Raw genomic sequence first — 15,804 nt, forward strand, 5'->3', positions numbered from 1 at the left:
CTTTTGGGTACCACATATGTCCCTGTTCCTATTCACTGCATGTGTTGAGAAAGTTTGGGAGAGAGGTGGTGCCGGTAAATCTAATTTTTTCCTCTTTTCATTATTTTGTGATGGGGTCGTAGGTGTAGCAGGGGAAACCATCTCCAAACAAACTGAATGTAGACAAAGTTCTGTGAAATGCAACTTGCTAAAAGTACAGAAGAAGAGTACATAGATGAAATGAATTCAAGACAGCATCTGTATTTTTTTCTTGCGTAAAGTAATGAAAGTGAGAATTATATTTTTTTTTTGCAGTGATGCCCCTTAGAAGATGAAGTAATAGAAGTTCACTCCTTCATCCAGGGCAAAGTGTGCTGTCATTTCTTTTGCCCATGTTTGGATCCTCACTATCTTTAAGGCAATGGCCTGACTGATTTCAGTAGGACTGTCCACAGGCTTGAAAGCAGTTTGCAAGTTCAGAGCTATAAACACTGTTTCTTGCGTATGAGGAAAATACAGTATACCCTTTATAAAGTGCAGTCCTGTAGCACGGTCCACATACCTCCCCAGCAGCTTTGTCTTTTTAAACTGGTGTCATGGTTTAGCCCCAGCTGGTGAGGAGGTACCATGCAGCTGCTTGCTCACTCCCAACAACCAGTAGGATGGGGAAGAGAATTGGAGAAAGGTAAAACCTGTGGGTTGAGGTAAAAGCAGCTTAATTGAAATAAAGTAAAATATAACACCAATATTAATAATTGTAACGGAAAGGAAGATAGCAAAAAGATAAATAAAACTCAAGAAGAAAACCCCCAAGTGATGCACGATACCTTTGCTCACCACCTGCTGACTGATGCCCAGCCTGTCCCCAGGCAGTGATTTCCACCCCCTCCCTGCAGCTAGCTCCCCCCAGGGTACATACCGACCGTAATTTCATATGGTACGGAATATCCCTTTGGCTAGTTTGGGTCGGCTGTCCTGGCTGTGTCCCCTTCCAGCTTCATGTGCCACGCAGCCTTCTCGCGGGCAAAGACCTGAGAAGCTGAGAAGTCCTTGACTGAGCTTAAACACTACGTAGCAGCAACTAAAAACATCAGTGTGTTACCAACATTATTCTCACCCTAAATCCAAAACGCAACACTGCACCAGCTACCACTGCTGAAACTGGCTTCCAGAAGGATTTGGACTGGGGCAAACTGAGCCAAAACAAGGACAACCGGTAAAATGTATTTTAAAATATATTTAATGGTTTCAGTCTTGTAATTTATAACTTTCCCCGCCCTCTGCATCCACTCTACTTTTAGAGGTGATAAATGGTACTAGCAGGCTGCATGAGGCCCTCCTGTCTCTATTCCAAGAACAGCATGTTTGTGGCAAGGGAATTACTAAACCTTCCGAGCATGGTTTCCTAAGTTTTGAGTGTTCAATCTTTAAAGCTAATCAGGCTACCACTAATTTCTTTAGGAGATATGTGGAGAGCCTGTAATTTTTTTTTTTTTTGTTAAAGATGATACGGAAAATTCTTAGCAAAGCATGTGTCTTCTACTGAGAGGGTTATGTAGATTAGAGAAATGTGCTATGAAGATGATGATGTCTGGTTTGTGGAAGTGTAAGAAGTTTGTTTATTCTCAAGAAAACAAGTAGAAGTAGTCAATGAAAAAAATGAGCATGGCACCTTTTTGCAATGTGCCACCATCAAGGAATAGATGTGTCATAGTGAAGCTATGAATGTAATAAAAATTTCCCTGAAACTTTAAGTTATACTTTATTGCCTCTTCAATAAGCCCATAAAACTATCTATTAAGGAAACAGTTCTTTCAGACTGATTTTTAAAAACCTTCTTACCTGAAGCGATCTGATTAAAAAATTTGTATCCCTTCACGGGGCAGATAAAACCAGTGCTAGCAGTTTTCCCTCTTTTCAGCTGAGGTTATTCTGCCCCTAATGTTGTGTTTAAGGGTTATTTTGGTTTGGTCTTCTGAAAACTTTTTATATGGTCACTGGTCCTTTCAAATGAAGACAAGTGTTTTGTAAACTTTTATACTGATATTCTTAAATCCAGTCTGAATGACAAATAACTTCAGTCATTCAATAATTTCATAAAGGGAAAGAAAGCCTTGAAGTACTGGCACAACGAGCCCTGGTTCTGACGCTTGCCCTGCGACCAGTCTGGGGACTTGCTTATATTGAAGATCCAGTTCAAGATTTCCCATGGCCACGACAAACACTACGTGTTGGGCTGTGTGGGGTTTTGGTTTTTTCAGTGCTTTTCATGTAGTTCTTTTGGGATGTGCTTTCCTTTGCTTTAGCATCCCTGCAACAATCTCAACTAAATAATAAAAGGTTGTTTAATAAGAAACCTTAGTAATGTTATCAAAACAGAATTTGCATAGGAAAAATCCTTAAAATAGGAAATAAAGGGCTTTTGCTACAGATTGTTGTTAAATTAATTGAACACTGAGGCATTGTTCTGCACATGGGGAAACTGGAAGAATTTAATCTTTTCTGGGTAAAATTAGTCTGGTACTAAGTTTTGTAGTGAGGCTGAGTGAGGGTTTTTGTGGTGGGTGATTGTTTTTTGTTTTTTTTTTTTCTTGTGGGGGCTTTTTGTTAGGGATGTTCTCATTTCCCCCCACCCCCTGAAGGGCATATTTATGCTTTAACTGTGCAACCCACCAGGCGAGGTAACTAAATCAGCTTTAATGAAATGGGATTGGAGACTGAAAACAGCCCAAGTGTAGCAAAGGGTGTGTGTGTGTGTCTGTGCTTTAAGCAGGTGAGAGCATTAGCTCATTTCTGATTTCTGTGCCCCTGTAATTAATTCAGCCCCCAAAGTAGAACCAAAGTTAACTTAAACCCTAGTTGTATATTTCTATGGCTTGTGTCACACGTTTGTTTTAGGGCATTATTTGCAAGCTTCTCTTTTGAATCAAGTGTGATTAAATATACCTTTATGTGGCTAGTGTTTTCCTTCACCATGCTCTGTAGTTTGGCTTGAGATTTTTGTGGAATGGCAGACTGGCATTCTCTTACTTAGTGCCTTAAGAACAAGCAGTTCAATTTAAGGGCAAACAAGTTTATTTTTGAGTGCTGAAAAGCCTTCTGACTGAATTATTAGATTAATTAAAACCAAACTTACTCCCAAACATCTTTTGCTGTTCAATGAAGAGAAATTTAAAGAGACAATCTTTGTTCATGCCTTCCTACATGTAGCAAACAAACCAAAAGACAGATTAAGGCGTCTTTGTCTATAGCTTTGTCCAGTTGCAAAGAATAATAGTCAGAGTAAGGTGGAGAGCATTACTTGTGTCAAGGGGGTCACTTGGTGTGTGTTTCGCAAGCCACTCAGTGAGGATGGTGCTTTGGTGAGCTCCTCTGCTGCTATTAGCAAAATGAGGTTTGCTATAGCGTGATGAGGACAAAATGTGCTGGGGCAATGTATTTTCATTTTGTCTGTTCTGTTTTCCTAAGTATATTGCGGTCTTTATTTGGGTAGATGATTTGTAGAGGGGAACAAGGATACTATTTGAGCATTTCTGCTGCGAATTCTTCAAGTTCAGGTTAGAAAAGAAAACAGAAATAGCAAGTCATGGATGTCATAATTTCATGTTAAGTCACGTTGTGTTCATTTCACATCTATTGGTATCACATGAACATCCCAAATGGAGCCGTTGCCTTTTAGCTTTACATGTAGGCAATTATTTCCATTGAAGTTGTGGGGCCGTCTGTCTAGTTGCTGCTTTGACATCTGTCATCGTCGTACTAAATTACTTTGTAAAACCTATTACTCTGGGATATAGTATAGTGTCTCTTAATTGCACCACTTGCTTCTCCTGCCTGAACAGAGCCTACTTTTGTTTCTGACGTTAATGGTGAGGCCCTGATGGCAGAATGATGCTGTAAGTTCATTGAAGGGGGGGAGCTGCTCTGGGATTACATGGGCATACTTGGGCCTTGTATTTTACGACAAGCACAAGTGCCAAAAAGGCTTGGGCTTTGACTTGTGTGACTTAATTCTCTGGCCGGCTGTTGAGGCGGCGGTATAACCATTGCGAATAAGCTCTCTGTGTTTTTTAGCTTCCCGCGGATGCTGGGCGATGGCTCACTGCTAAATGCTGGCTATTGAGGGCAGGCTTCTGTGGCTCCTCGGAGAAACTCTCTGGTTCAGCAAATCGTTTGCCTCTCCCTTTGGGAATATTTTTTTCTGACTGTCTCTGCTGTCTCATACTTAAAATACATACCTAACCCACAAAGAGGGATGCTCATTAATCATTTACAATAAACATATTCTTTACCTTTTCTTTGGCAGACAAGGCTATTTAGGTGAAAAATGGCTTAAAATATTTCGCATGAATGACTTCTAGATAGCATAGCCTTTATGGCTAATGAAACATTTCTTTTGATTCGCCCAAAACAGCTGATTGGATCACTGAAGGCACCTATGAAAGGTACAAACATCAGTATGAGCGGTGCTTATTGCTTCAAGCCCAAAACCCCTGTCTCTTTAACTGCTGATAAATGCAACATCTATCTATATAAAACAAAAATACCTCTGAACTCAGGAGCTGTGTCATACGTAGTCTTACTCAGCTTTGCATGATCTATGGAAGATGTTGTCTTGCATTTAAAATATTCAACCCTGCTAATCTACTTTTGGAGACACATATTAGTAAATAAATTAGGCTGTGGTCCTAGGGGATTCATTTAAGCTGAACTTAAATTAACAGTTGTTTGTTAAACACTGAAAACGCACATTTTATGTGCAAGTGCATGTAACTAGAAATAGAAAATTAATAAGCAGAGCAAATTTGTATACCAAAGCGTTAGGCTACATGCATTCCTAAAGAACAGGGATATTCAATGTGTACAAATATCTGGAGGTAATTCCATTTCCTATCAATCGAACCACAGCTATCCTTTTTCAGCACCAATATGGTGGGTGTTTATTGTATAAGTCAACTGATAAGATTTACAAATGGATCCCAAATGCTCTCAGTTTTTGTCAGTTTTTTATTTTATTCAATGGCACACGCAGTGCAGTAGCTTCCTTCTTAAAATTCATACGGTTCCTGCTGTGATTGTCAGGGTACAGCTTCATTATGCAGTTTGCTAGATGGGCCGATTATGGCTATGAATGCGTGAATGGGATGAATGAGAGAAATGTGTAATTGATTCTAGCTGTGGTCTGCTGGTTCATTAACGGTGTGAATGTGCCACACTCCTGTCTGTAAGGGAAGAAATGAAAGTTATTTGTACTTTTTCAGGTGTTTGGAAGGACTCGTTATGCTAATATTTTTGCCATCTAGTGTCACTTTTATGAAGAACAAGGGAAGAGTCAATTACATCAGTCCTGGCTGGTTTTTGAGGCACAGTCACTTCTTATCATCCTTTTATAAATTGAAGTTGTGTTTTGTCTTTGCCCAGGTAACTCTGCCCTTTCTCTGTAGCAGTGTAGATAACAACTTGTGTGACAAAGAGCACGTTCAGATGTATGGACCGATTTCTTCAATAAAAGACCAGAGAAAAGAAGCCTCACTGGCCGTTTTACACCTAGATTTTGTATGCTGCAGCGGAGGTGGTTTCATTTTTGACTGGCCTGCATGGGAGTTTGAGGAAGGAGTTGCTGTGCTTTTGAAGTGTTGATTAAATGCGCAAATTGTATTTATTTTCACTGGTGGCTAAGTAGTGACAAATATGTTTTAAATGCCCAAGTGCTTGTTATATACTTGCAGATTAGTTTGTGGTTTACACAAGATTCAGTTGTCTGCTTTCATTATAGTGCCGCAGGGAAAAAGATGAACAAAACCAAGTAGAGATGATACAGAGGGTGCTCAGATGCAAATCGGGGTGTGACTGTCATGGGCCTTGCTTTGGCTGCCGGAGTTTCTAACCTAATGCCTGGAAGTTAAATGGCTGAAAATAGCAGTAGTTCCCATAAGCTGTCTTTGGGTCAAGCATGTGTTGCAACGCAAGTCTTAGAAAAGCTGGTGTGAAAGTAAAATGTTGCTTCAGCCCTAAAGGAGCTCCAAAACACGGTTGTGCAATATCAATCAAGGCTGATGCTTCCTTTTGACCATGCCTACTTTATTTTTTTTATCCCCCCCCGAGAAACGTTTCCAAAGACAATCTCCTTTCCTTATAAATATAACTTTAAAACTAAGCAGCTTAATTAGAATTATAAGCACTTTGATCCGTACTGTGGCCCAAATCACAGATGAAAATATACCTTCCTCTGGGGCTCTCCACCTTGGTGTACTCTTAAAAACGTAAGCAAACGTCTCTGCTCTGTGTACACAGAGAAGGTGATTTACGAACACATGGATCACAACTTTCTTTTTAATGAAGTTTCTTATCAATGTTCTTGGCTGGAAGACTGACCATAGTAAATCAGAAGCTTCAAAGCAGTGCCGGCAGCTTCGTTTAACGTAAAAATCAGAATAGTACAAATGATGAGCGTGGCATTCTCTGAGCTGACTGTACCAGGTTTTAGCTGGTTTTGAAGAATAAAAAAATATATTAGGGGACATCTTGGGGAAACGTTTATGTTCCTTGCTCCTTATTGACATCATCAAGAAGCGTTCAAACAGCAAAGGGATGCAGTAGCTCCAAGAAGGAGCGGGAACTGTTTGGTAGCAGATACGTCTACCATGCTTTCCTAGCCAGACTAAATATTTTTGGAGTTTCTCTGCATTTCCCCCAGTTTAAAAACCTTTAGGTGATGAGACCTTCCTCCGTCTCATGCTGTTGTGCCTCTGCATGCACAGTGTATCTTCAGCCTGTTGTCGTGCCCATCCCCGTGGCTGGTACTCCCATCTGCATTGCCCTCTGCACTCGGTTTGCCTTCTCCTGCGGTGAAACTCATCCCTGCACACATCCTGTGATGGTCCTTCACAGCTCTTGAAGCCCAGCCTGGAAGTTGTTTGCTTCAGAAAGGCTGTGCAGTTCTCTAGGGTGGATGCTGGTTCTCGCCATGGGCAGACTGGTGTGGAAGGTGATAAGCAGGGCTTGTGCGTCCGTGTTTGTCCTTGCCAGTGGTGCTGGAGCTTTGCATTTGGAGCTGGCGACTGTAGCGGGTGGCTGGAGCAGCAGCAGGGCAACGGTTCTGCCCCTTAATTTTCTTGCAGACAGATGCCTGTAGATCACTTCCCTCCAGCACACCCACCCTTCTCCCTCCCCCAGCCCCATAGCATACAAATTTCTCCACTTCTGTGCGGCTGGGTGAGGGGGAAATGTGCGAGCAGAAAGGAAACTTTGTTGTGTCAGACAGCCTGGCAGATTGACACGGTCTTCGTAGATATATTAAAAATAAATGGCTGTGCTTCAGCCCGTGAAGCCTGATCCTCATATATTAACTGCATGGGGTGGGGGGAGAGCTGTTTTATTTTCTAGTTTGCTTTTTTGCCTGTACAGTCTCAAAGGGTTTTGTGTGCCTGCAAATCTTAACGTATTGTGGAATAGCTTGCGCAGAATAACGTATGGTTTAGGCAATGTAGGGATACACTGATTTTATTGACAAAGTACAACAGTAAAATTAATCCTTCCCTGTTCCTCTGCTGACCATGAAACACTGTCGTAGTAATGATGCTGCTCTGCCAATAAAATCTTGCTGTCATGTGTTTCACAATAATAATGTACTCAAGAAAAACTATTTTTGTCGATGACATGCTGTAAACAATTACAATAGTTTTGATATTTTATAAACCAGTTCATAACAGTTTTCAGTGTCCTGTCTAAAGAGCCAACTACGATGGGCTTGTAAAAATTAAAACATAAAACTCAGGAACTGCATTAAAAGTTACCTATTTACATGAAGCATCTGGTGCAGCAACAGAGGGTTGCTAACGAGGCACTGTGAAAATGCTAAATCGGGAAGTTCTGAAACAAAGATGACAAGAAAAACATTTCCCACTTTATTGAGCTGAGAGTTTTTAAAATTAGCGTTTAATAATGGAAGACTAAAGGAATAGAGTTAAACGTGTAATGAGTGAAATGCATCTAGAAATGATACTAAGGGGAGAGTTTCATACAGAAAGATCCAAGCAAGAATTTGGTGCTTGGGCTGTTCCCCAGACCTCCTTGTTGTGATGTAATAAATTAATAATTTAAGCTATTAAGCTTCAGCTTTTAAGCAGCTGTACCTTGAAATGCAAGTTAACTCAGCCTTAGCAGAAAGAGGGAAACCTTTTATGATTCCTTTTTTTTTTATTATTCATCTCTTTACACTTTCTTTTTAAGTTGTTTTTATAGTCGTTCCTTTGCTTCTTGGCTGGTGGGTGCTGTGAATTTGAAATACATCATGGTACCTCTGATCTTAGTGTCTATAAATGTAGAATGACCTTGTCTGAGACTGGGTTCACAGGTATATTCCTTCCCCCTGGCTCAGTAATTGCAGCTCACCTTTTTCAAAAACAAAGAGCAAGAAACAAAAAAAGTCGAGAAGCCTTTTCTTTCTCTGAAGTTGCCAACAGGCAAGTGCCAACACTTCCAGATGGAAACCTTTCTTGGAAAGCTTCAACCTGAAGGAAACTGCTGTAGTCATGGTCTGAAATTATGGTCTTTCCTAATGGATGTATGCACACACCTTATCTCTGCAAGAAGCAGCAAATGTTAAACTAGTAATGCTATTTCTTTTTCTCTGTCTTAATAGTTCTAAGTTTATTATAGCAACTAAAATGTGCATGGAAAAAACCCCAACAACAAAAACCAAACACAAACCTTGTTTTCTGAGCTCCTGGGTGAAGCCATTCTGCTTGTTTCAATCACCTGCTATCATCCTGCTCATCAGTGGGTAATTAACACCTACTTTCCTGGTTCCCTTACCTGAAAAGCTGTAGGGAGGGTTTGCTGGAGTCGCTGTCTGGCAGCTGTGACATTCAGCAGAAATTATCCAATCCATCCATCTTGTTCCCACAACTAGAGAAAATTACTATGATCAAAATGAAGAATAGTTAACCTTTTAATTACGTCTCGTTAGGGTAGTTTTCTGTAGCAGTTAGGAGGTTTGAGCTCCTGCGAGTTTCATTTTCTGGGGGCTGGGACCCTTCCGACATGGCTTTATTGCTGAATTATCAATACTTTCTGGCTAAAGTAAATAAAAATGTTGGAAATTTTCAAAGCGTTATGCCTCAGCACATAACTCACCTTTTCAGTAGTAGAGACCAGCGCTTGACAGGTGATGTCAGGAATAAAATAAATAATAAATAAAATAAAAAAAAGGCAGCATATGTTTTAATGTTAATTTGTCCATTTTCACTTTGGTATAGATTGGAGGGAAATAATCAAAGACAGCTTAGACAAAGAATAACAGTGTGAATTCTGTAGGGCTGGTGAGTAAACTAAAATATTCTGGAGTGTAACAACAGCAGACGTTGCTTGGAAACGTGTCCCATATGGGACAGAAACAACCTAACCAATGGGTCCAGCGGCACTGTAATTGCAAGCACTTGCCTAATCCCTGTTTGTGGCAATGCTGCAAAAAATAGTGCCACTCTTCATTGCTGCTGTGTGTTGTAGGGGATGATAAGGAAAGGGAAAAAAAAAAAAAGTACCTGTCACAAAAGCTCATTCTACTGTGTTTACATGTGGCATAGGAGAATGAAAATAATGTTTGAAAAGCAAATGTGCTTCCCTACTAGTTGAGGGAGCTGGGGGCAGGGGTACTTAAAAGTAAATTTAAAAAAATAAAAAATCATTACATTTTTTAGTGTGTAGATTTCAAGGGTTTTTTGCTCCGGGATTTTTCCTGAAATTTTTTTAATAGCACTTTAAAGACCTTGATTGCGGCATCTGATTTTGATGAGTCTGGAGGCATCATACCTAAGAGATTCCTTGACTGCACTTTTTCTTCTTGTTCATTACAAGTTTCTTCAAACAGAATATTTTGTTTTGTTGCATGATATTCCATTTGGTCTGATGTGAGAGGACAGCACATACTTTTAATAACTATCACGTTCATAGGTCACAACTTTTCTTAAAATAGTTTCTGAGAAAAGACAAAATATTAGACAAAAAAGAAGACCTGTGCATCACCATCAGTGTGCTGAGGTTTTGTGTCGTTACTTTCCCCATGAGTGGATCTTCAGGGGGTGAGAACAACTGTTTCAAAGCTGTACGGTATTTATAGTTGTAAAGCCCTAAAGGTTTATGGTATTTATGAAAACTTTTCACGTGTTCTGCATGTGGATTGCAGTACACATATAACAAGTGTTTAGTGCGTCTTTGTAATTTTTTACTTTATTCCATATACTTCAAAATTTAGGCTTTATTAATTTCACTCTTCATTATCACAGATGTAGCTGTTTATATGATTTGCAGTTACAAACATTTCCTTTGTGTCTAGGTACAGCACCAGAATGGATTGACTTGCAATGTAGTATTTGGCAGTCATGACATAAGTAATAAAACCAGGCATAGGATCTCTGATTTTTTTTAATCTTATTTTTTATTTCCTGCAGATGTGATCCATACTGTTGGGCCGATTGCAAGAGGCCATCTCACTGACACTCATAAAGAAAACTTGGCAAACTGCTATAAATCCTCTCTGAAACTGGCAAAAGAAAACAACATCAGATCAATTGTAAGTACTGTATGAGAACACGTTATTTTTTCTAATTTGGATCTTTGTTTTCTTGCTGCAGAATAATTATAATGGTAGACTTCCAGAAGGATATCTTGCTGTATGTGATGTGAAAAGCAAGAAATTAAATATCATTTGGCAAAAGCAGTTGCTGGAAGAAAGGGATAAGCTTATTGTAGGAGGTAGGGAAAGTTGGCCTGGTAGTGTAGCAGTACAAACAACTGTCTCATTAAGAAAAGGAGGGAGCTGTTCCCACGGCTCATTCTTATACTACTTATTAAAAAATATTTTTATTATGTGATACAATATAAGATATAATATATGTACATAAATATGTATAATTAATATACTATTTTAAAATAATATTTATTGTACTATTTATTAAAAAATTATTAGAAGTCACTGGCCAGGAGGATAATTAAATGCAGTATTGCCTGCAAAATAGCTGAGAAGTGATTAATTTGTTGTTCTGTTTGTTAAAGTTTCTACCTAAAAATAAAGGTATCAGTCAAGTGGTGCTGTTTATAGCACACCCCCCACCAAAAGCAGTCATAAAATAGCCTGTTATATGATATTCAATGGAATTACAAAGGGTCTTTGATTTTGGGAAATACATTACATTTTTGTGCCTCAAAAACCTACATTTTCCGTCAGTAGAGAAGAGGGGCTGTTCCCTCTCCAGCACTGGAGCCTTGATTCTGTAGCTCAGGCTGTTGTAGCTGAAGGCTTTATCCATAGGTTAGCTCCCTATATGTTTAACCAAGAAGGAAGTGATCACCTGGGCCTGACTTCACACCTTCTGGGTCATTTCAGCTGGTTGTGTGATAACACATGTTTGGCAGCTTGGAAAACACACACTTAAAAAATTGTTAGTTGGCTCAGTGGTGCTATAGCAGGCTGAAGTACTTGTTAAAGGAAAGCCATTAATGTGAATAGCTGCAAATGGAAAATAAAGCTTTTTGACAAGAGGAGCAGGACAGGTGTAGGGCTTTGAGCCGGGGTTAGATGTGCCCTTCGGAGTCAAACCTGATGTATATTCCTTATCTTATTTTCTTGTTGGTGTAAACTGTGCTCTTCACACGTTTTTTGGCTAATTAAATCCTCTGGACTTCTCAAAATGGTGCCCAGTGAGCCATCTCTGTCATTAGCCAGCCACAAGAGGGAGGTGGTACCCAATGCAGTTGTTGTTGCTTGGGTTTTGTTGCTGTTGTCAGTTATTGTTTGTGGGGTTTTTTGTTGTTTGTTTTGTTTTCATTCTTTTTATGCTAGGCACAAAAGTTAGAACTGAAAGCAAACCTGAGGTGGGGGGACATGTTTTGAACTCCTTTCTGGGATTGTTTAAACACACAAGGATGTTTCTGTCCTGATGTGATTCTCAGAGCCAGTAAGATCTCTATGCTCTTGCTCCTACATTTATCCTTGTTTCCTGCCTTTAGTCTGTGAGCAGTGACGTGCTGCTTCTGAGGCAATCAGGTTAATGAGAATAAAGTTCCTAACAAGAGGCAGGGAAGAAAAAAAAAAGAAATAAATAATGAAATGGTGTAAAAAAGAATATTGAAATAACGAAGAAAAAACTGCAGTGGGTATTGTTCAGTGCTGGTAACCTATACGTCTATAGGGATTCTGTAACTTTAGGACATGCTAGATGGTAGCCTGGTATTTAACTGGTAATAACGAGTGGTCGTACTAACGGGTTTCATGAAAACTAGCCTGATACTTTAGTAAGAAAAAATGGCCACGGGAGAAATCGTCCACGGATTATTTCCTTGTTGGTTAAGAGCTGTTGACTCTGCACCTGTTTGAGATAAAAAATACTCGACACCCAGACTTGCAGAACACAGCTGCACAAGCTGAACAGGAGCCAAGAGCCATTCATTCATACCAGCATTAAGAAGCTTAGCAAGCAATATGGATTTTAAGGTCCACATGACAGATCATGGGCTGTTCTGAAAAGCCTTAAGTCCAGTGATTTCAGTGATGCTTTGGGAAGTGAAGGCTACTTGAGTGCCAACCCTAATGAACAAATCAAGCCTGGAGCAAAGTAAAATGTATAATTCATTCAATTAAGGAGCAGTAGATTACTGTGAGTCTGGAGAAAAGAATACAAAGTGCATGTGGGTTTCACAAGATCCACTACAGTAGACAATAGGAGGAAAGGGAAGGAAATGAATAAAAGTATCTACAGACTTCTGAGGCTTGCAGAGAGACCAGAAGCACTCAAATAGACAGCATCTGAGTGCAGTCTGGATTATGGCAACAGATGTATTTGGAATAGGGAGAAGACAATGAAAAATTGAAGGTGGGGAGGGGGTACCTCTGTAAAATAAAGAAAAGAAAATTAGTTGTGCTGATTGAAGGTGTATTTTGATTGCCTCTTTAACAAGAAGATGAAATAATTCTGGGAAAGAGGAAAATGAGGAATTTTAAAATAGGTACTGAGTAAAACAGGAAAAGCAGGATACTTACGACATGTAAATAAATATGTACTGATCATAGCAAGTTGTGGTATACTAAAAGAAGTAACTAAACTGGAAAGCATCAGAGTGCTAGCAGTTGTAGTAAATGAGAAGGAAGTAGAAAGACATTAAAAGATTGTAGCAACATGAGTGTGCTGCTTATCTTCAAAACAGAAAGGACAACAAGTCTAGAAATTAATGCAAAAAGAAAAAATCCCACATTTCAAACTGTTTTTAACATGAATTGTGTCATAGGAATTAGAATTGCTGGAGGCATTACGAATGAAGAGTAATGATGAATGGCAGTGTATCAAGTTGGACAGAAGTGTGCAGAGTGACTCAGGGTGCACTGCTAAATGCAGTTTAATTTAACATCTTAATGATTTTTGAAGAGTACATAAACAGCTCATTAATTACATTTACAAATGATACTACATTAGGCAGTGTTGCAAACACTAGAAAAGGACAAAGATATATGATGACAATTGATTACGGAGACTGTGAATATAACCTCATCCAGCATCCGCTACAGCACCAGAAGGGAGTTTTTGCCTCCACTTCAGTGGAAGATAGGTCAGAACCAGAGCTGACAGCTACAGTGTAACTCGGCATGGGAAAGATGAAGTAGCATATGGTGGGGTAAAATAACCCAGTGCACAAGCAGTGGAAGGGAGAGCTGTGCTGGAAAACCAGCATAATGAGGAAATGGTCTTGAATAATAAGCTTCAAATTAGATATCCTTACAGCAGTCACTTGTTTTGTTTCAGTATTACATATTGTTGAGTTGCCTACAGAGAAATGATGGATTTCAGAGAGGTTGTAGTTTCCATTCAAAATGGGCTGGGGAGAACAGAAGTAAGACTCGGAATAGATCAGAACTCGTGCGTATATATGCTTGTGTAGAATATTTTGCATACTGAGGAAGGGAAGCAATGCATCTCAATTTACACAGTACTTTAAGAGCAGCTTTATGGAGGGGGGAGAGAAGAATGTTATTGTGTGTATGACAAAATGGCAGTTAAATGGTGTAGATGGTGTCCGGTTATGGACAAGAGGAACTCTCTGCTAGCTCATGGGGGATGACTCAGATCTCATCTGAAAATGTTACAATGTCAAGGTACGTTAAAAAAAAAATGCAATCGATAAACCCAGAGATCAGATAAGGAAATAAAATTAAATACCAGTCAGCATGATTGCCAAGGTTCGTAATTCACCAGCAGCCCAGCCATGGGCGAGGATTTGCATAGCCATTAAGGCAGAAAGAAGAGCTTCAGGAGTGAATTTAATTCTCTGCAGGATTGTTCAGAAGAATCAAACAGCTCCCGACATTTGTCCCTGCACCCGTTTTCTCAAACCTTTTGCTCTCAATAGGAGCTTTCAAATGCCATATCAATTATTTTCATACAGGAGTTTCTCTCACAGGTCATCTACTCCATCTACCTTTAGGGTTACCAGTGTAAGGTTTATCTTTGTGTTTGTCCTTGTTATCTGGCATTCCTGAAAACGTGCATCACTTTTTCCTTCGCGTGCGTTTGTGTAGCTGTGCCCGCTGTAGGACACTTGAGCTGCTTTGACTGCTGTGTGGTCATTGGTGCCCCGTGAGGCTTTCCTGTTGAATGAGTCATATTTATACAATCCTCTGCCTGGTCAAGAGGATACTTGGGACATTGTTTCTGTTTATCTCTGCTCAAGTTGGACAGAGCAACAGGAGAAAAGTATTTAAGATAATACAAGGAGTTTATTTTAGGAGCAAATAGTCGACATTTAAGCAAATTAAGTTTCTTAAATGTTCAGGATAATTTTCTAATACTGTAAAAAAATTGTATTTTGGTGTTGGTCTCTTTAACACACTAGTAGCAATTGCTGTTCTGCATCAATTAAATTGCCACTGCCTGAAACACTGGGAATACCTTATAGATAGCAAATCTTCACCGAAAGAAGAAATGGGAAAAATAGTCCAGTAGGTGCTTTTTCTGTTATCCTGTACTGGTTTTCTAAATAAGAGAAAGAAAGAAAAATCTTACAGGCCAATTAATGATTGTTAGGTTATCAGGCAGAGTGGGGGAGTTGTAATCACTGTTTTCAGGGATTAAACTGGTCCCCTGTTTACACATTGTAAGAAATTATTTACTTTGTGCGCTCTGACTTTTTCAGAGGACCTCCTGTCCTGGTTATCTTTGCATACGTTGCTTTGAAGTTATCAGATATCCTGGGACTTTTCTGAACATCACGTACTTCATTCAGACTTTCCTTGTGGTTAGAAAAAAATCTCAATCTGTTGATGTCAGGTGAAGCTGGGATTGCAGTTGAACAGAGACCTTATGAACTACACAGAAAACAAAAAAAAGATGCTGTGCATTCTTGTGGGTGGGATCCAAATCAAAAGGGTTGTAGCAGGTCTGCAGAGACGGGAAGTCGGTGCTGATGTCTCACCCGGAGGCTGGGCAGCTGTCCTCTGCTGGGGTGACGGGAACGCAGAAGTTTTATTTGAGGACTACAGCTCTGCTGTTGTTCAGGACTGTCCTCAGCATCGCAGTCTTCAGGATTGCTTCATGTTGACAGGGGATGAATTGTAAAGCTTTAACAAGAAGCATTTCTTCAGACCATGCTCTCTGACCTCCACCTCTAGGGAGATTTATGGCTAACTTGTGGGGCTGGAGGAAATCCTCAAAGAGTGTGGCTTTGTGAGTTGCACGAGGCCTGCTTATCACCAACAAATATATTAACAGAGTTAAACACAAAATACAGATTATTTTTTTTTCCCATCGGTTTCTTATTGTCATCTAGGAAAGAGTT

At 39.7% G+C, this 15,804-nt stretch overlaps 1 protein-coding gene across 3 annotated transcripts in view; it reads left to right on the forward strand.

Annotated features, from left to right (window-relative positions):
- MACROD2 (mono-ADP ribosylhydrolase 2) overlaps positions 1–15,804 on the forward strand; it is an 892,531-nt gene that overhangs the window by 510,835 nt on the left and 365,892 nt on the right. For all 3 annotated transcript variants that reach the window (XM_055726161.1, XM_055726159.1, XM_055726160.1), the window contains exon 6: positions 10,431–10,552. In XM_055726161.1, the coding sequence (XP_055582136.1) occupies positions 10,431–10,552 (122 nt within the window). The remainder of the gene's footprint in view (positions 1–10,430; positions 10,553–15,804) is intronic.

This window comes from Falco cherrug, chromosome 13 (genome assembly GCF_023634085.1).
Source record: "Falco cherrug isolate bFalChe1 chromosome 13, bFalChe1.pri, whole genome shotgun sequence".
Taxonomy (NCBI): Eukaryota; Metazoa; Chordata; class Aves; order Falconiformes; family Falconidae; genus Falco; species Falco cherrug.